Genomic DNA, 21,844 nt, shown 5'->3' with positions numbered 1-21,844 from the left:
ATTGATATAAATGAAAACTTATTATCTGACAGAAAAAATCATATAAACGAAATTTTACACACAAAAACATTTAGGAATGTAATTGTTGAGCCCACTTCTAAATCTATCACACTTTTAGATCCAATCATTGTTAGTGAAGATGTTGATGTGAAGGTCAGTGGTGTGATCGACTTCGATAGTACAATATCTGATCACAGAGGTACCTATATGGAAATGGACACACACCTGTGCACCAAGATAGATTATAAAAGAAGGTTTTATGTAATAACAAAGGAGTCTTTGTTAAATTGAATTATGTCATATTTATTACTAATTGGTCTGTATTGTTTAAAAAAATGTACGAAACGTGATGTTATGTGTGAAGTGTTGTATGAGAGATTGAATGATTTTGTAACACAATGTATTCCATCTACATTTGTCACTATGACAAACCAAATCTTGGGGGGGGGGGGGGGGGGGGGGGTCCTTATCTTTTATCCAGATGTATTAAATGTTTTAACGAGATTGATGTTTGGGTATAGAAACTCATGGTATTTAATTGAATAAACAACCTATTACCTATGTATCCTTTTGCAAACAACATGTACATGTATGTATGGCAAATGATACCTAATAAAATATTGATGCTCACCGCCATGTGCTATTTTTTTCACACTGTTTTGTTGATATTTTCGAGTGTTGAAGATAATGCGTGACAGCTAAGTTCTCAGGGTCACAAAGAAATTGCAGTAACACCGCCATGCATTTCCTTTTTACACAGCTTCGTTGTTGAGTTGGTTAGTGACAAAGGTATGTTCGTGGGCAGGACTAAAGATTAAAAGTCAATGGTTTAGGAACCTCCTCAGGTAATGCTTGCTGTGAGAGCAACAGAATGTTGGGTGTCACTGTACATGGATTGTGGAAGCTATCAGTCACTGGATCTTGCTCTTATCTCAAACACATCCTTGACATATCGCCGACATTGGCGTCGTTCACTCACTCAAATAAAACGACAATTTATTTCTATCAGGGATTTGAGATGAACGTTCGTTCACGTGATAGTAAAGACATACAACACCATGTCACGAGCCAAGATTGGCGACCGAGATTACAAGATTTATAAATGCTATGCACTTTCTGGTGGCCAACAACCGTTAGTGTTATTTCCCATGGGTTTGTGATATCGTTATACTCCCCGATAATTTCCCTATTTAGCCAATGAATCCTAGAAGAACATCCAAAAGCAGGTTCCTACACAATGGCACAGACTGAGGCTTTGGAGGTCATCTACATCCAGGAATGTCCGACCGACTGTGCGTTATTGGGGAGGCTCGGTACTGATTTGGGTGGGTGTGTTTCACACGAAAGCAATCTTGACATGCACGCGTGTATGTGTGGCTTCTTGTACTTGCCCGGACTTATGCCAGTTTTGTCGTGGCAGCCCCATGGGTACCTAACTAGTCCTGGCTTTGTCCTCTGAATACCAAACGCCAAGCAGGGGAACAAAACGTTCCATCTATCTACATTTTGGTAGGACATCATACCGACCTCCCGCGTTCCGGGTAGACGCTCTAGACACTTGCCCATAAAGGCGGCCCATCAACTATATAAGAAATAAAGTAACATTAGCATAGGTGAAACAAGGAAGTTTGTATGTGTTTTTATATCATCATAAAGTCGAAGTGTGCCTTAGACCTGTTAAATACACTCTTCAAAAAAAGAAACGCACAGGTAGATTTTAAGGAAATTAATTGTACCTAATAGAGTCAATATATTTAATTTAATATCATACATACAAATATGATATTTTGGAGATCGATAGTCACATGTTGTTGTACAAAGGTATTGAAAAATGTTTATTTTCATGTCACATAAGGCAACAAGGTTGCACTGAACTCAATATCTCTTGTGACCGCCCCGGGCAGCAATCACGCCTCTGCATCTCCTTGGCACTCACTGGACAAGTGTACGAATTCTGTCCTGCGGAATGCTGCACAATTCTTCTTGTAACACGTTACCCAGTTGTCGGAGTGTCTTTGGTGTGTTCTGACGTTGACGTACGCTCGATCGAGTTAATCCCAGAGGTGTTCGAATTGGGTTGAGATCTGGAGATCTCAAAGGTTGGGGCAAGACGTTGATGTTGGCCTTATGAAGGTAGTCTACCGTGACACGAACTGTGTGGGGTGGAGCGTTGTCCTGCTGAAACAGCTTCCTCTGGCGGTCAATGATTGGAAGAAGGTGAGGTTGAAGAATTTGATTCATGTAACGATTTGCTGTCAAATATCCTTGGACCATAATCAAGTCCTAATTCGTGGTGTAGGATATGGCCCCCCACACCATGACATTTCCGCCACCGAATTTACGTACAAAATGTGGGGTAAAACGCTCATTTCGACAACGTTGTCTTCCATCTTGCCGGTGAAGAAGAAATCGTGATTCATCGCTAAACCACCTCTCGTCTCCAGTTCCTCAAATTCCAAGGCTGTCAAGAATTGCACCAACGCAAGCCTCGCTGTCGATGGATCTGTTGCAAAGCAGGGACGATAACTGGTCTTCTGAGTCGAATTCCAGCCTCGCGAAGATGGTTCGTGATGGTCTGGGCAGATATCCTCCTCAAACCAGGGATGCGTCCTGCAGTCTCCGTAGATGTGGCATTGCGATGACGTAGGTGGAACAGTCTAATGTAGCGATCCTGTGCAGGAATGGTAACTCTTGGTCGGCCGGTTCCCGGACGGCCTGCAGTGGAATTGAACTGTGTGTATCGGTCACGAAGGCAGCAAATGGTTCTGTGGGGGACGTTGACGTGGCGTGCAACAGAAGACTGCGATACCCCTCTTTTGATACGTCCTATGACGATGTTCTGATCGGCAGCGCTGAGTCTCGGTATTTTCGAACTTGGAAAATGTTGACAATTGAATGACAAATTATTGGCTTATGTTTGCCTTTTTATAGCTACTACCACGAGTTACGAATGCCATAACTTGCACGTGCATTTTGCTTTACTGTTTTCCTCCATGACATTTTAAAACAAGTTTCATTTTCCAATAACATTTATACAAATTATATATAGGATTTTTCTTGTGTAGTCAGGTTCAATGAACAACATACTACCTGTGCGTTTCTATTTTTGAAGAGTGTAAGTGTTTACACGATGATCATTATCTTTCCGAGGCAAGGGAGTTAACTGACTATAAAATTTGCCTTGTGGAATTGAGCCATGTTGTATAATATGCTCTTGAAAAAAGTAGGGGAAAATCGAAAATAACAAATTTTCAAAGAAGGTAAGAGGCATTAGTTTCTAGTAATAGTTATATGATAATAATAAACGAATCGGGATATACTACAACCGGCAGTGAAGTATGACAGTAGATTTTATGACCGCCAACAATCTGAAGGGACTACAGGGGTAAGAACATCTTCCCGAGGCAAGGGAGTTAACCGACTTTTAAAGTCCACTTTCCAACCTTGCCGAACTTGGCTGGAATTCCTGGGCTCGATCGTAGCGCCACCAGTGGCTATTACAAGTTATGTCCCTTCTATGCCTCTCCTTTGAACCAATTAGATGCCATCTTTCGTATCACTTGCATTTGCTTCAAACAAAATGGCGGCGCCCAGTCAAGACGATCTGATCAATAATCAAGATCTGTATTGTTATAAAACGAGTTTTACATTGCAAAGTGCATCAAATCACATAAGCACCTGGATTAAAGACATGAAAAGATTTAGAAAATATCTGTTGACATCGAGTTAGTGGTGCACATGCTCTGCAAATCCTGCAATCAATCGAAATCGGCATGACAGTTTAGGAACCGGAATTCGATTTCGTTGCGCGATTTTGATTGGTCTATGCATATACTCGTTAGTCCAGCCAAAATGTAACTCCATAATACCAGCCTAGTTCGGCAAGGGTGGAAACTGGACTTTTATAGTAAGTTAACTCCCTTGCCTCGGGAAGATGGACGATCATCGTCTTATCAGTCATATATTTCACTTTCAGATGAAACGAATTTTGACTGGTTCAAGGGAGTCATTCATAGGTCAAAATCTCCTCGACCACGCTCTAGCCATACAATTTAAAATGAAACTCACACTAACGGTATCTTGTGTGTATTTAATTTATACTTCTTAATTTATAGTCTTCAAACAAATATATGGAAACATAGATCACACTTTTATTTGCAAACACTGGTTATTTGTGTCATAATATACTATTCAAAAGAAGTTAAGGATCACCTGATTCTTTCATATTACAATAGTTAATCGCTCATGCCATGACAGATTAACATTACCAATATGAAAGAATCGGGTGATCCTTAACTTCTTTTGAGTAGTATATTTAAAGATACTTTCTACTGATGAATCAATAGTCATATTATAGATAATTGTAAAACCTTCTGGGTAACCTCTGTCCTTCTCAAAGTAAAGTACTTCTTGTACGTCATATGCCGATGCACTCGCCCTGTAAAAAATAAAGTCCTGTTCTGTTCTGTTCTGTTCTGATAATAAGGAGAAACATCGTATTTCTGACAGCAAAGATGTTCACACAGTCCTCATTGTGACACACACTATGAGAGCCAGGATGCCGAAGAGGATCCACATGGGAATAGTGCAGTAAAAAGCATGGGCGTATAAGTCGGTGTTCTTGCAGGTGGATTCTGAAATCCACACAGTACCTGAACAAGAAAACATATATGGCAATGACATGTACAACTTGTCTACTGATTATGCTTTTCTTACTGCAATTACAAAATAATGAAACCAATACAGGAAGTGACTATATTTAAATGAAGGTTTGGTTTGTAAACTTCCAGTTACCGCGGTGATAGAATGTTGTGGAAATGTCTTTAATGTTCACGTTCTGATGGACTTGTGAGGGCACGATGGAACCTTCCAGTACCTGGTTAGACTATATAAGGGGACAGTAGCGCATTAGCAATCTTTCAGCAACGAGAGCATTTAAAAGAAATAAATAGTTGTCAAAGAAAGGTTTGTAAAACCATAGCATAAATCACAGATTAAAGTTGATAGATAAATAACCAACTTAAGCTGAAGCAGATATTAAGTCTACTAAAATACGGGGTGTATAGGCCACCATCAGAAAGAGATCTTGACAGGCCACCATAATTGAGGTCAGCGGTCAAATTAGAACAGAATTATTAAATATTAACTGTGTGATTTATGAATCACTATCAAATAGTAATGATAACAGGTGTTCGCCGACTATGAAGTACTACTCTTTCCTGGTTAGACCTGTAAACGTCTGCATCACTTCGGGCTTTCCTTCCACATTAAGCTGACATGCCGTGATATCACTGTATTACTGTTAAAAGCGGCGTTACAGCCAACTCAATCACTCCTGATGAGTAGAGAAGCAGACTTTGGACTTCATGTTTAATTAATCGAAGACAAGAAATGAAACTTGTATATTATGGACTGGAACTGACAAGCGCCTGATCAGTGGTCAGACGTCTAAGCATGAGATAAGAGCTTGTTGAAGATTTGCGGGTCGTTAGAAGGTACCGGGTTTAGATTTCGTTTCATATATGGCTGAGATGGAACATTGTGGACCAGAACGTTGCTACTTCTCGTTGGAACTCCTTCTCGTATTAAATAGTAAATCCTCTTTCATATTTATTGTATTAATCTGAATCAACGCGGACGTTTACCCACTATACTTTCGAAGAAATATAGAAGCACAACATGACTTGTTATTGTCGACTATGTTTCCATTACCTGTAATTCCCCATCCAATGTTGAACAAACCAATGACCCAACAGCAGACAATCAGGAGGGTCTCCGATACACACTGGCAGCAGTACCACAGGGAACACAAGATAGGGATGGCGACAGAGGTGGCGCCCTGGGTTACCATGTAGATGCCAAGTCTGGTGTCTCCGGGACACAGGTTGTAGTCAAGGATACCTGGTACATAACACGTGTAGTCAAGGAAACATAGTACAATATGTATAGGATATAAACCGCCTCCGCGGGCTATCCATGAAAATAATGCAGTCCGGCAAAGGAAAAGCCCGCGGGCCGTAGGCCCAAGGGCTTTTCCTGCGCTGGAGTGCATTATTTTCACGGATAGCCATAGGAGAAAGTTTATATCTGACTTATAAACCGACAGATATGAGGATGCTTTTTTTTTTTACATGACATAACTTTAACTCTGAAATTTCAGTTGTAGCACTCGAAAGTTATCATTCAAATGCGCACACCTCGAACGCAACCATTTCGCGTGATTGCGCATGTGGAGTGCATGCAGTGCATGCTAGATGCTTTGATTTGAAATCACGTGTGTTCAGCTGCAGTCAGTTTTGACGCAACTTGCACAATGGAGGGGAGCGACGAAGACGGTCTTTTTATAACTCCGTCCTCTTTCTATGGCGAGTACAATGCTGCTGTCGATAATACATATCAATTTAGGCATGAAACAAGATCTAGAACTTGAAGCAGTGCCTTGATTGTCAATTTGCACCGTCACGTGATTCCCCCAGAGAACGGAACAATACGATAGTCGTTTACGTTGTGAATTTTCAATTTTGTTTAATGTTCTGCAAGTGAATGTGCCATTGAAACCAGTTTTTAACATTTTAATTTTAATTTGCGAAATAACTGGTACGTTTTGATATTTTTATATTAAGCATCAGATATAAAATTCTAACTTTTGCAGTTCTTGCAAAAACGTGACCACTATAGGCTGTAGTCCAGTACTTGAGCTTGGGTTAGAATGCCTTTCTTATTTACCTCAGAGAAACCATCAGGGTTTTTTAATTAAAAAAATATTGTTTCAGGGCACCGAAGTGAAGCTGTGCGGTCGTACAAGCGTACATCTGATCAACAGAAGTCGGCAGTGTCTGCAATTATCTGTGGTGCCGATCCGAAACAGAGATGCGAGACTATTTCTGACAAGTCGGAAAAACTGACGCCTACACAGTCGCCAGTAACTCCAGATGAGCCAACCAGAAGTGGACGTCCTATTGTTTTCAATGTCCACATCGCGTAGACTTCTGTAAACATTTCATGAAGTAAACGTTGATGAAAAAACTTCTTCTTTTTTATCAAAAGGCCAGAGGGGTCATCTGTAAAAAATCCAGTGGGCAGAGGGATCTTCTGTAGAAAATCCCATGGGCAGAGAGATCTTTTATAGAAAATCCCGTGGGCAGAGGGATCTTCTGTAGAAAATCCCGTGGGCAGAGGGATCTTCTGTAGAAAATCCCGTGGGCAGAGGGATTCTCGGAGAAAAGAAGAACCTGTTGTAGCAATGGTAATGCATCACTTGAGGTTTATAAGAATGTTTAATGTATAAATGCAATACATATTTTCATTTTCCTCTTTTTCTTCGATTATAATGAACATAGACATAAGTGTCAGTTGATATTAGACCAACTTCTCGTGGGGTCTGTAATTGCCATACATTCACTATCTAAGGAAAAGTAAAATATCTTTTAAGAGACGATTCAAATAATTCGCTTCCCTTAATGACGTGACCGTACGGCAAAAGCAAGATACCGGCTTACCCAAAACGATCATGGCAACCGGAACAGATCCAAATATGAGAGAAGTCGCCCAGATACAAATTTTCTCTGTAAGCAAGATACACGTGTCAGTTTACCCAAATGTTGTGTGTGTAATTGTATTAAAATTTAATCTTCCAGTGTCTTGGGGAACTGAGATCGATAACATTAGCGTTACACCATTGATATGTTCAAAACACATGTTGACGTTTCTTACACCATTTGATCAGTTGAGTACAAATACGAATACTTTCATATGAAATTTCTCTCTAAACCTCCATCCAACCTAGTACAGCCAATTTAGCCTTTTGTCTTTATTGCTTTTCTGTTACGACAAGGTTGACTTTAAATTATATTCAAACAGGGAATCCCTGCAAAATTCAAATTTCAATAATTTATTTCATGCCATCCACAATCACTACGTCATATTACCAGCTACATCCACGTATAAATCAGTGTCCCATCATGCCCAAACCGTATTCATTATATAGAAACAAATGTCACCCAGTACTTGTTCAATGTTACCATGTTTAGCCTTTCTCCTACTTAAAGAACACCAGCATACTCACCGTGTCCTGTTATAGTGACTTCACTCGAGACTGTCCCAACTACTTGGCCGGTCCGGGCACCTGTAGAAGAAGTGGTAGTTGCATGTGAGACACATACCGTCGAAGCAAGACACTCTAAATTCCTATTCAGTCGTAATTTCCTGTTGAGGCACGCACTTTCCTCGGCGTATTGACAATACACCAAAAGTTTCTTGAAACCTGAGGTGTCTTCGTCGATATACCTTAAATGTATAGTTGTAACTATTTATAAACTCTCACCAGCGAGTAACATTTAGCATGCACGGCTGATGGAAACAACCACAAAGGACATGAAATAATCACAAAAGCATTCATTTCTTTCCCCAGTGACTGTGGATTGCATTATTAACGACAGTTATCTTATCTTTCAAATTAAAACTAACATCTCATTTATCTTCAACCCTGAACAGGAAATAACACTAAGATTCAGAATACCGTATATTGTAGGCGTTAATAATTAGACATTTTTATACCATAGACAAGGAAGTAATGCAGTATTCACGCACCACCCTCACAGAGAAATTCCCCTCGTTTTCTGAAACAACACTCTTTCATCAATCAATTCATTGTTACCCCTTTCCTGCAACAATCGTGAAGACTATTCAGGCAATGTGACACCCAGGGGAACTCAGTGATAGTATGATAGCTCAAATCAAACATGAAGGACGTTAGACTGTAATGTGACAACAAATAACACCCGTTCTCGAATAGGTGAGGTGAAATGAGGTTTTTACGTCGCGTCCAAGATTATTGCACTTATAAAGTGTGTGTGTGTGTGTGTGTGTGTGTGTGTGTCTGCTGTCCTGGACTGATGCCGATTTATGGTGCTAGCACACTGAAATATCATGCCGCAATTTAACATGAATACCCCACGTAGACACATTAAACTAACTCCGAGCCGACCAGTCCTTGTTTTAGTCCCTTAATGCCGAGCGCCAGGCAGGGTTACAACAAGTACCATCTTTTAACGTCTTTTGGTATGACGCCGGGAAATCGAACCCCGGACCTTTGGCTCTCCGGGCAGACGCTCTACCACTAGACCACGGAGGCGGTCCCGTACTAGAATAACAATAGCACTGATGCATACCACAGCTTGGTCTTACCTAGCTCGGCGGCAGACAAAGTAACTTCATTGGAGACGTGGACTACACTTTGACCCTCTACGCAGAAACAAAACCTTGTTTCATATAATTCATATATAGTACCATGGCTCTGTAATTCACACAACATATTATAGGTCATTTACTGAGGTCCAACATATGTATATTTACGAGGGAACTGTCTACCATTATATTTTACCGATATCCATTACAGACATCCACAAAAGACACAACTTCAGATTCGTGAGCTACACATTTATCTGTCAGCTAGACAAGTACCCAACACTTACTCTTCTTAGAAGTTTGTTTGTTTGTTGTTAAACGACGCAATCAGCAATATTCCAGCTATATGACGGCGGTCTGTAAATATTAGAGTCTGGACCAGACAATCCAGTGACTGACATAATGAGCATCGATCCACGCAATTGGGATACGATGACATGCATCAACCAAGTCAGCGAGCCTGACCACCCGATCCCGTTAGTCGCCTATTATGACAAGCCTGGGGTTGGGTTGCTGAAGGACGTTTCTACCCCGGATCTTCACAGGTTCTCATGAAAGCATATTTTGTAAATGGAATAAATAAGGTTTCGCAAAATAATCAAAATTGGAGTAAACATTTTTTTATGCATTCATTTTCACCGATATTTTGATTTTTATGCCCACCTGAAAATCGAAAGAGGGTATTCTCTAGCATTGACGATTAAAATTTGTGTTTGGTCTGAAGCAGTTACATAAGGGTCAGGGGCACGGGTGGCCCAGTCGTCTAAGGCCGTGCAGAGTTGCGTCCCCTGGACACGCCAGAAACCTATGATCGTGGGTTCGAATCCCGGTTCACCCCGATTATGTTTCTAGGTTTGTCATCAGCATACCCGTGCTCGTGCTCGTTTACCGCAGTGGTAAACGTCTGAGACCTGCACCACTTCGGGCTTTCCTCCCACATTCAGCTGACACACCGTGATATAACTGGAATAATGTTAAAAGCGGCGTAAAACCCAACTCACCCACTCACTCACTCACATAAGGGCCATGACGAGCACCACGATCATAGCTTGCATTTCAGGAGCCTATAATAATAACATCAAACATTATATGAGTGTATTGTGTCGCTGTAAGACACGAAGACAAGACTGTATTTTGCTACATCTACGACTAATGACAATATAACTAGACTTACGTGCAGCAGTCATCCTTTGAGGATTGTTCTGAGCCGTGTATCCTCTTCAGATTGCGTACTGCGATCTTGTGTGGAGGGACGCTTCAGGTGTCTCAATCATGTCAACAGGAAGCCAGTTAAGCCCTGCGATAAAGAGACCCGGGTCATTTGCAAAACACCTTATATGTTGAGAACCAATGCGGCCCGTAGTTATACACGAGGGGAGTTTCCCGCTTGTTTTTGTCTTTTCTCTTTGGCTGGACCCCCGTGGAAGGTAATCTTTCGAATTTATTCTTCCACTGGCGGTCGCATGGATTATTGCTTTGTCATCGGTCGCATTTATGCATGTTATTTTTTGTTTGAGAGCTGATAAAAGGGTCTTCTTGACTATGTAAATATTTAGTCGAGTCTGTCGTTTTACCTAAATTTAATTTATTGAGAACTATGTTGTTATAGCACTTCAACCAGTATGCTTCGCCATCTAAACTAAAGGACATAGACGTTAGTTCATATTTCCGTGATGCTGAAACTGGTGACTTCATAACCAGGTGATAAATTACGCTTTGCCGTGTCAAGTGACAACGTGACGACAAAGAATATGGAAGAGGTTCTCGTATAATAGAGGAACTTGTGATGTGAGTATGGGCCCTTTGACGTAGAATGGGAAACTATCAGGCCGTATCCAATATGTGTTGCATGTGGTTGCATAGCCTTTGTACGCGTAATCACCGTTTATGAAAGTTGACACTTTTCGCGTTTGGCCGCAGGACTTCTGTCGAAATTCAGACATTGTTTTGCAAACCTGTAACTTTCTCAATAACCAGAATATTTTTTGTGTGTCATCAGATAACCCTTGTGAATGTCATTATGAAACAAGAAACTGTTTTAATTAGAGACGTCAGTCAGATGAGCAATTACTTAATTGACATAAGGAGAATACGGCAATGTTGCTGATTTAAAAAGCTGTAAAACCTTAGCTATACTCAGAATCCACATGTCTATATCCCATTAGAAAGCTCCCCTTTTAAAATGTCGTTATTGACATCTCACTCAAGAGAGTTATACCTATAAAAATCTAGATATTATTAAATATTTGTAAACTTATCCTGCATTACTCTTTAATGCATTTGTATCCGACAGTATCCGGGGTATCTTCAGATGTGTACACAGTAAACACTCTCACAAATTGCAAACTTGCAGTCGTGTCAGCGCAATTCTTCAACGTAGATCAACCAATCCTGTCCACGGTAAGGAGACGCCAGAATATGAGTACTTTCGGGAAACAAACAGTAAGAGGCAATAGTATGCGCTAAGGTTTAGAACCTAGGTTATAGAACCCAGATCCCGATATGTGTGTCTTGGCTACCACTCAGTTGCCAAGGCTGCTGGGATCTGTTGGGCGGAGGAGCAAGATGTCAGACATCTTCAGCGTGTTCAGAGACCATACCTGACAACTGCCCATTTATTTGATACAACTGATATTTAACTGATACACGTATCCCACGTCCCCGTCTCTACTAGTTGCTAAATGCCGTTGATTTTATGCTGTATTGTCAAGACTTCGAGTCAGACTAACCAAAAGCATTCTGCTAACGACCGCTGTCAAATCCGATAGTGTTCCTTTTCGATCACATAAGAAATCCATTTGGATGCAAAACGGAAGCTATGCTACTAATATGCCTTCATTTTAAACCCATTCAACTAGACAGGAGGGCCTGAGATATATGGCCTAAACACACAGAAAAATAACCGTCCATTAGAGGGGAGGCTCGGTAATGATTTGTTTTTTTCTCAAGCGATTGCAATTGTCATGGAAACAGTTTTCCCCATTTCGATAACCACCCACTCGTCTCCACACCTCAGTTCAATGATAATAACGCCAGACTATCATCAATGGAGACACGAATGAGATGAACACTTGCTTGAGAAGGAAACAGTAAATGTGTAGAAACGTTACAACAAACGAAAATGGAAGTTTATATCGATAAACATGTCTTCTTACGGTGCTGACTTATTATCCATTTATTCATGTATTTATCGTAGTACTAGTGGATTAAGAACAATATTAGAAATGCAAACTTAAGCCTGACACATACACCTTCCTTATCATAAATCAGAGATGAGGTAAAATGTGGTTTAACGTCGCATTCAAGATTATTGCACACATGGCTATGTACGTGTGTGTGTGTGTGTGTGTGTGTGTGTGTGTGTGTGTGTGTGGTTGTTTATACTAGAGTAGATTTTGTAGTGTAAGCCATGTTACCAAACATAGACACATTATATGGATTCCAAGCTGACCAGTCCTTGCTTTATTCCCTTAATGCCGAACGCCAAGCAAGGTAACAACAAGTACCATATTTCAAATTCTTTTGTATAAGGGGCGGTCTGGTAGCCAAGCGGTTAAGGCGTTCGCTCGTCACGCCGAAAATCCGGGTACGATTCCCGACATGGGTACAATGTGTGAAGCCCATTTCTGGTGTCCCCGCCGTGATATTGCTGAAATATTGTTAAAAGCGGCATAAAACCATACTCACTCACTCACTCTTTGGTATGACGTCGCCAGGAGATGGAGCCACCGACCTTCCGCCTTCCGGGCAGTCGTCAGAGGCCCCGCAATACAGATGTGCAGATGTTCATCTCTCCCATAGGTCTGCCCGAAACTTATGATCGTGCGTACGAATCCCAGATTCGTCTTGATAATGTTCCTGTGTTTGACAGCACCATACCCGATTCACAATCAGGTCAATAATTATACAGCCCAATATGTTTGTTTACTGAGAAAGATGTACTGTTGGTCAAGAAAAGTGGTTACATGTCATCATTGGGTCGGTAAAGACCGTGTCGGATCTACGAGTACGGTCGAGGACACAGTGAAGGTCGCTCAAACAGTTTACTAAACACCCTTTCCTTCAGATTTTATTTACGTCTTATGCATGTAATGTGTATGTTGGTATCAAATAATTATGTATGTCAAGTGATGACAAATTAATATCAGACTATAGTGTGAAACAGACAAATTTACAAGAACCACAAGTGTGGTTGGCAACTGGTAAAATAACATAATTACACCTGAAGTTTAACTGTATCAAATGCACATGTATGATTATTTCTGAAATGTCAGTCCCAAGACCGAGTCCCGCAACAAAGAAAATATTACTTTGGTTCAGACGACATTCAATTAACGTGGAGTTAAACCAAATGCCATCAAGAAAACGACCTCGGTGTTTTACATTTGACAGGTGTCCACCTGCATCCTTCACAACCAACATTGATTATTTTTCAGTTTCCACGGTGAGTATATATAATTCTCTTAAAGGACTTTTCGTTTATTAAAACGTTTTTGTATCATCACTTACTCAGAGAGGTTACTTGATTCCTTTTATGAATACAAACTTTCTGAAGTATTTAAATTCAGGTTGGTGGCATTGTAATAGAGAAACAGTTGGTGAGCTTTTAGAACAATACAAAATTAACTTGAGGATTGCTTCAAATTTGAAACCAACTATTTATATATAATAGTTTCACTAACATGAATTTGATTTTTTTCAAAAGTTTAAATTCTAAAAAGGAATACAATTACAGCACCGATTACGTGATTACACAATAATTTTCAGAACAGCATTCATATAAACGGCTTTTGACTGGTTCAGTCAACACAAGAGACAGGACAGAAACTGCATTCCTAACATACAAAACAATAGCGCCGTATTGGCAAGATAACACACGGTGACTATTTATTCTATGAAACTGACATACAGTGTTCTACGATTGAAAGAATTTTTGCCATTAGACAAGTTAGTTGAATTCTCTCTTTTCACAAATCAAATTACTATCTTAGTCAAGTAAACGTATTGATTTGTAGAATATTTCTTCACAGTCTTAGATAAAATGTATGGAAAAATGGATTAATATATAGATACTTTCTACCTATGTGTCAAGACTGTCATAATCTATTGTGTTCAAAAACAGGATTGTGGCATGTGCTTGTAAAACCATGGTTTACGTATGTGTGCAATCGTAGAGGACTTAGGGATACAGGTATCAGCTATTTTGTTTAGTTCATCAGAGAACAGTTGTACAGGATCAGGGACATCGATAAACAGATCAGGTTTTAACTTGTCAGATGAAAGAATTTCAAATAAAGGCCAGTTGGCTTTGGTGAAGTTCCATCATGATGATAGAGGAACATCAGATGGAATAACAGCTTTGAGAATGGTTGGAAAATGGTCATTTTCACACAGGTCGTCATGGACTGACCATTCAAACTCATTCAGTAGATCAGAATCCACAATTGACAAATCCAGGGAAGAGTATGTACCTGTACCCGGATGTAAATAAGTGTTGGAATTATCATTAAAAAGACATAAATTGTTGTTGGAAATAAAATCTTCCAGGACTTTACCTTGATTGTTAGAATGTGCACTTCCCCATAGGGGGTTGTATCCATTCAAATCACCCATAATGACGCACGGCTTAGGTAGCTGGTCATAGAGGGCCTGGAGATCAACATGCTGTAAACACAATGTGCAAGGTCACACGGACAGCAACAGCTTGTAGTGGAGTAATCAGTGGAACAGGGCTGTGGATCACACCCTGCTTCACTAATATTGACGACCCTCCGGTGGCTTTTGGCCCTGGAGGAGAAAAGAAATGATATGATTTATATTGTCTGGTGTCAAGTTGATCTGTATCTTTAAAATAGGTTTCCTGAAGACAAAATGCTGATGGTTGAAAATCTTGTATCAATAACTGTAAGTCATTAAAATTATTCTTTAGTCCTCTACAATTCCACCGAATAATAGTATTTGAGCTGTTCATGGTGGCTCAATTGGATATCACGAGCGGGATGGGGGTCCACTCCAATGGACTGGGAGTGAAGGACTGACCTCAATCTCTAAAAGTTCAAACTGATTATGAACCTCCACAGGTGTTAACTGGGTAGAAGGCACCTCCAAATGCTGGGGGGCACTGGCCTTTTTTTCAATTTTTTTTTCTTTGTAGACATGTGGGCTTCACCCTGTACTGATTCACTTACAATTTCTGGTTCAGATGACGGATCTACTGAAGGTTCTGGTCACACAATGTCTGTCTGTGAGGCTGATGTGGAGATATCTGGCAGAGATGGAACAAACTGTGTATGGTCATCAAGGATGAGCTGTTCATCTACCCAAGATATCGATGTTTGACATGATGTCGATGTCATGGTAGGTCTGGCAACAAGAACTGGAGAGGAAACTGCAGCTGAATATGTTAAAGTTGAGATGTAGAAAGAGGTACCAACTTTTTAGCTTCGAAGTACGAAATATTGGTTGTGTGTTTGATTTTTTGAATTTTTGTTTCACGGTCGTATAAAGGACACGATTTATATGAGGCCAAGTGTTCTCCGTTGCAGTTAGCACACTTGATGCTGTTGGATCACTCAGAGCCCTCATGCGCTCCACCATAACGGGAACTTACTGTTTGGTTACATATACCTCCACTCCGATGTTGAAGTATTCAGAATTTATACTCTTTGGAATAGAAGAAAGAGCAAATGTAAATAGGTAAGTATTCAGTTTTGTAATAGTACCATCATCTTTCTTTTTGGTGAATCGCTTGACAGCAATTATTCCTTGACTTTCAGCTCAGCTGCAATTTCCTACTCACTCATATCAGAAAGACAACGAGCCCTGTCTCTTACTATGCCTCTGCAGGAGTTCAGTGTCTTGTGCACTGAGACAACAACTGGTGTATTCACAAACTGCTTTATTTTAAGAGATTTTCAGATTGTTGTCTCCGTGCACATGACACTTTTCTGGAGCAACACAGAATTCAGAGGTTTATAATGCCAGATTGGCCCATGAGCCACCGCCATCTGGCATAGGACTCTAGGCAAAATTGAAATTTACATGATCAAGTTTATGATATATCCTGATAAAAAATAGTGTAATAAATTTCGAAATTATTTCATTCAAGTATTCTATGCACAGGGCATGGCGTGACCAGCCGATTGATAGAAACGATCCAATTCTACCACCCGTCTAGGTGAAGTAAGGGTCGAAGTGGTCTGTTGGACAAAGGAACACTGTTCCTTGCTCCAGTGTACTCAACCACCAGAATCCCGTCCTCTACCGACGCAACCCACGGCAAACAGGTTGCCCAATTTAGTCGCCTCATACGACCAGCAATGGGGTGCTATGGACATATTCTACCCAACGTGCACACGGGGAAAGAGCTATATGCGTTACCCAGCACTCACCACGAGGAGGTTGTTCTTCACGAGTGCCTTAGAACCTTTAATCTTTGTCTCAGCGTTTCAGTATACATTGAGAAACGTAAGAGAGCTTGACTGCATGATTGTTCACGAATATCATCACTACGGCCCATCCTAATGAACAAACGAAGAAATGCACATCCAAACTATCGTAGACTCGACTCGATCCGTGTGTAGGCTGACAGTGACCGTCTCCAGTAATCTATGAATTTACCTTAGTGTCTGTTTGACGCATCTTTCAACACCTTTCAATGATCGGCCAGTTGATCAATGATGACTGACACATGTAACCGCCACAGGTTACTTCGGAAATAACCCCCGTCACGTTTATCGTGTCGGCCATTTTGACGTCTTGTACTTGATGTAAATGTATTTCGACGTGCTGTCATTGTGACTGACTTACTGCGGTAGTTCTTTGCAGACCTTTCTCATATACTTGTGATATTATTTGAAAACATGTGTTGCGCAAGATGTTTCTGAAGTGCAAGTTGTGCATCCATACGCTCATGTCACCTCTCGTTTTGAGGAACTATTTTATCTGTGTAAACATGAAGTCAGGCACGTGTACTAAATAAAATTGTGTTTAGATCTTGGCCTACATCCTTTGAGGTAAGAAATTGTGATAAAAACATAAAAAGAATTGACTTTCACTTTGTGTGAGTTCATTGGAGTATAGTACGAATGCTATATCTGTTGATTTTGCTCAGGTGTTTGACTCAATTAACAGAAACATGTTGTGGTCCCTTTGCAAATCTCAAGGTATCAGTACTAAAATTGGTAAATATGTTGCATATATCACAATGTGAAGGTCTGTGTTCGAAACAATAACACCTTATCTGATTCCTTCTACTGTAGTATTGGGGTTAGACAGGGATGTATTCTAAGTCCATTTCTGTTTTAGTTTTTCATAAATGAACTTTCGATACAAATATCTGAAAATTTTAACGAGGGTATCCAACTCCATCCAGAAACTATTAAACTTTTTCTACTCTTTTTTGCTGATGATATAGTTATGTTCTCGAGCACAGTACCTGGACTTCAAAAGATCATAAATGAACTTGAGTATTATTGTAACAAACGGAAATTGAAGGTCAATATCGATAAGACAAAGGTTATAGTTTTCAAAAATGGAGGGAAATTATAAAAACGAGAAAAATGGCTATATTAAGGTAAAAACTTGAGGTTGTAAGAAGTTACAAATATTTGGGGGTACATTTTACAAATCGACTAACTTGGTCATTGGCAACAAAGCCGCACTGCAAGCCAAAAAGATTTTAATTGGCGTTTTACAAAACCTAAAAGCCCTTGGAAATATTAGCTATGAAACATTCTCTAAGATTTTCGACACTAAGATCAGTCCTATTCTACTCTATGGTGCTGAAGTCTGGGGCCTAGAGAACTATGATACAATAGAGAAGGTACATCTATTTGCATATAAAAGATTTTTAGGAGTAAATTCCAACACTCCAAATGTTACAGTTTATGGGGAATGTGGGAGATATCCAATGTATATATTTAGTTACATAAAAGTAATAAAATATTGGATAAAATTGCTTAAAATGCCAAATACCAGATTCCCAAAGAAATGCTATAACATGATGATTCTTTACGATAGCAGAGGTAAAAATAACTGGGCCTCGGGTGTCAAAAAGATACTCCAATCTTGCGGGTATGAGTACATTTGGAGAGAGCAACATGTAACAGTACCAGATCGTTTCATATATAATTTAAGACAAAGGCTAAAAGATATGTATTTTCAAAAGTGGTACTCTTCACTAGGTTTACACATTAAGTTAAAGCATTACACCTGTTTTAAATCATTCATTCTGACCGAAAAATATCTTTTGGATATAAATGTTAAGTAAATCCGAACAGCACTATCCCGTTTCAGATGTAGTTCTCATGACCTTCTTATAGAAAAAGGTAGACATTTAGCGATACCAAGGGAAAACAGATTGTGTAAATATTGTACTTGTAAAGAGATAGAAGATGAATACCATTTTTTGCTAGTCTGTCCATTGTATGCAAATATCAGAAAAGAATACATACAAAAATATTTTTATCTGAATCCTAGAATAGACAAATTTTATATCCTCATGCCATCTCAAAATGAAACAGTCACAAAATATCTTTCAATGTACATATATCATGCAATGAACATCAGATCCTCTGCATTATAGAAGTGATGTTTTGTTACGATATAAGTAATTCCTATTGCACCCATTGCTACTGTATGTATATATGTACTATAGGCCTATGGCCTTTTCAGTACTTGAAATAAAGATTGATTGAACCTTCATAGAGTGAGGGCCAAACATTGTATGAACGTCGACGCAAGCTCCGACTTTCATACAGTTTGGTCCTCAGTCTATGAAGGTTCACACTCCAGTGAACTCACGCAAAGTGAAGGTCAATTCTTAATTGAACATGTATAAAGTCATCACCATAGTTTGCTACATGCGACTAATACAAATCTGGACTTACAGGACTCATCCTTTGAGGATTGTTCAGTTGAAAGCAGTCGCCGAAACATGGCAAATTTAGGGTCCAAAACACACCCGCTAGGAATGAGGCAGATGGATGTAAACCACGTTAAGAAACGTCAGCTGTACAGACTGGCAATACCAAGGACAAGGCAAGATCGACAACACAAGATGACAGGAACTTGCGCATTTTGAATTTGCGCAACAGGTCGGGCGCGGCATCAGTCGACGCACTGTGGTACCACGTTTCTGTGTCACTGAAACGGCATTGACCCATTAACGATAAAGACACTGGGCAAGGACGGTACAACGCTGGCATATCCGTGACTGGCAGAGAGTGTCTTTAACTGGCGAAAGCAGATTCTGCTTATTCCATAAGGGTGACCGTGCTCGGGTTTTCGACGTACGGGGGTTGGCGTACGTAACGGTTGGCGCCAGGCTGCATTCAGGAAGTGCATGCATATATTGTGACGATGGGTGATTGTTACGGAGGAATTTGTGCCATCGAACGGACGGGACTTATTATCATCCGTGGCATCCTCAACGGCAAGGACCCGTTCCACAAAATCTTAGCTTTTTTAGTTGTTTACGCCGCACATTATTCCAGCTATAGGAGGGCGGTCTGAAAATAATTGTGTCTGGACCAGACAATCCAGTAATTTATCATTATGAGCATCGATCCACGCAATAGGAATGACATGCATCAACCCAGTGAGCGAGTCTGACCGTTCGATCCCGTTAGTCGCCTCTTACAACAAGCATGGGTTGCTGAAGGCCTATTCTAACCTGGTTCTTCAAGGGTTCAAAACATTAGCGCTGAGGTGATCGCAAATCATAAGATCTTTTAATCTATGACCTTTGGTTAGTTCCTCTTTCAATAAACAACCTGAACCTAGCTTAACCTGAAATTAGGATCAAGACTTACCGTTTGTCTACTCAACCGTAACCCACCATGAATGAATTTATAAAGGGGTGTACTCTTACGTATCATTTTCCTGAAACCATGTATTATAGCTTCATGACAAAAACCTATTAACACACAATTCAAACGTTGTAATCCTCGAATTATAGTTTAAAAAACCAAACGGCATGGGTAAGCATCGTACTGCATTTACACAAAGGGTGGAACATGATCTCGAAAGACGTCCCGGTAGCGTTCGCCATTCAAATTGACAATAACAGTGATGAGTTGTTTTCTTCCACTTCTACCCCCAAACTGACCACGTTGAGTGACACAAAGAGCTGTTATTATGTCAGTTTGGTTTCGATTTCGTAGACGCACCAACCGAATATCGCTGTCTTGCTGACGTGACGTCACACGTGGACGACCGGTACGTGTCATGAGTGGTGCCCTGCTCCGGATAACGTCGCCAAAGAGATGATATTGTGTTTCGATGAATTTTTGATGTCTTGCTTCGGTTTGCGCCATTACTGACTGTAACCCACACACGGCGAATATACGTTGATTTTCAGCAAGCCTTGGCATTGCGTAGGCGTTATTAACGGTTAAACAGAAGTGTTTTTATGAACACCTGAAAGCTAAACAATCATCGTGTGTTGTTCACGTCAACAACACACGTGTATGAATATCATGCTCCCAACAAACATCCAAATTGTGAGGGGTGCATCAACATGCACACTCAAATTGTCAATCAAGACCTTAAAGTCGAGGAGATGTCGTCATGAAAATGTGTTGAAAGATGCATTATTTTATTATAGAATAAATTTTTTTTTTTAAAGTTACTTTATACGATGCACAGTTACCTTTTTTCCGTTAGTACATCAACGTTAATTCGTCTACTGTGATTTCGTACAGGTTATATATGCCATTCATACCATCGTTATTATTATGTAATCGTATTGTCACTGTTTTGTTGGTTTTATTCAGTTGCAGATGTAACAGCTTTTGACTGTTTCAGTAGCCCAAGGAAGGTCCTGATGTCCGCGTTTTCCGCATTTAATGTAAAATGAAAACAGATGGGGGTGGGCAAGTTTACACATTGTGCGATTTATTCACATAAATTAGCAACAGCAGCAAGAAGGCCGTGGATAGCAGGGTATCGTATTTCTGATGCGGCGCCAAGACCACGTGACATTGCTCACTTCCGCCTTGCTCAGCGTCATGCTCGCCATTCTGAGACAACAAGGAGGTGAGGCAAAGTGTCAGGGATATAGTGTTAATGTTGATGTTCCATGACTAACAAAATCTTGACCTTAAGTTTGACCAGTGGAAAGCAAGATTTGTTTATGTAGTTACATGTCATGTCACTTTTTATTGTATATTGTAAATAAACATAAAATGCCTCTGAAAATCATTGTTATCTTTCTCCTGCATTGTGTATATTATTTATTATTTACTTGTTTTGCATCAATGACCAAGATTCTTTATCAAAGTATAGAAAAACTTCCTAAAAGCATAGTAAATATACTATTGCAGAGATTCATGAATTTTACTGTCAACTGTAGGCCACCTACGAGTCTAATTAGTAAAATATTACTTACTGGTCAGAAACGTCAAGAAACATGTTAGTGTCTGAGTGGACAGTGAAGTTCACTAAGTTAGTAAACTAAACTTACTATTTCTGTCAGTGCAGTAACCATTTCTATGACGGCGACATGAAAAGACAGCTTTTCCAATTGAATGCACGTTAAACAAGTCTAATTTCCCTTTCTTTCATAACTGAATCTTTAGCCTACATAGTCAAGTAAATATAGTTTGGAGAATATCTCGTCTTAGTCTTTTAAAAAATCGATCACACCTTTATTTGC

The 21,844-nt window shown here is 40.0% G+C and overlaps 1 protein-coding gene across 1 annotated transcript; it reads right to left on the bottom strand.

Annotated features, from left to right (window-relative positions):
- Positions 1 to 4,258: 4,258 nt before the first annotated feature.
- LOC139450646 (uncharacterized) lies at positions 4,259 to 10,443 on the bottom strand. The gene is made up of 5 exons (XM_071232441.1): positions 10,361 to 10,443; positions 8,066 to 8,125; positions 7,500 to 7,565; positions 5,713 to 5,901; positions 4,259 to 4,652 (listed from the first exon to the last, which is right to left on the bottom strand). Exons 1-5 carry the CDS (start codon positions 10,371 to 10,373, stop codon positions 4,519 to 4,521), a joined length of 462 nt encoding a protein of 153 aa, XP_071088542.1. The 5' UTR covers positions 10,374 to 10,443; the 3' UTR covers positions 4,259 to 4,518.
- Positions 10,444 to 21,844: the final 11,401 nt, after the last annotated feature.

The sequence above is a fragment of the Haliotis cracherodii genome, unplaced genomic scaffold, assembly GCF_022045235.1.
Source record: "Haliotis cracherodii isolate W230 unplaced genomic scaffold, xgHalCrac1.p SCAF_8, whole genome shotgun sequence".
Taxonomy (NCBI): Eukaryota; Metazoa; Mollusca; class Gastropoda; order Lepetellida; family Haliotidae; genus Haliotis; species Haliotis cracherodii.
Note: the sequence above shows the minus strand (reverse complement) of the source record. Positions and strands in the feature narration are given on the sequence as shown.

Excerpts from the sequence above, each read along its gene's own strand:
- LOC139450646 (XM_071232441.1), bottom strand. Across the intron at positions 7,566-8,065 it reads AGTCACTATAACAGGACACG|AGAAAATTTGTATCTGGGCG; the intron begins GTGAGTATGCTG and ends TCTTGCTTACAG. Across the intron at positions 5,902-7,499 it reads GGTTGCCATGATCGTTTTGG|GTATCCTTGACTACAACCTG; the intron begins GTAAGCCGGTAT and ends GTTATGTACCAG.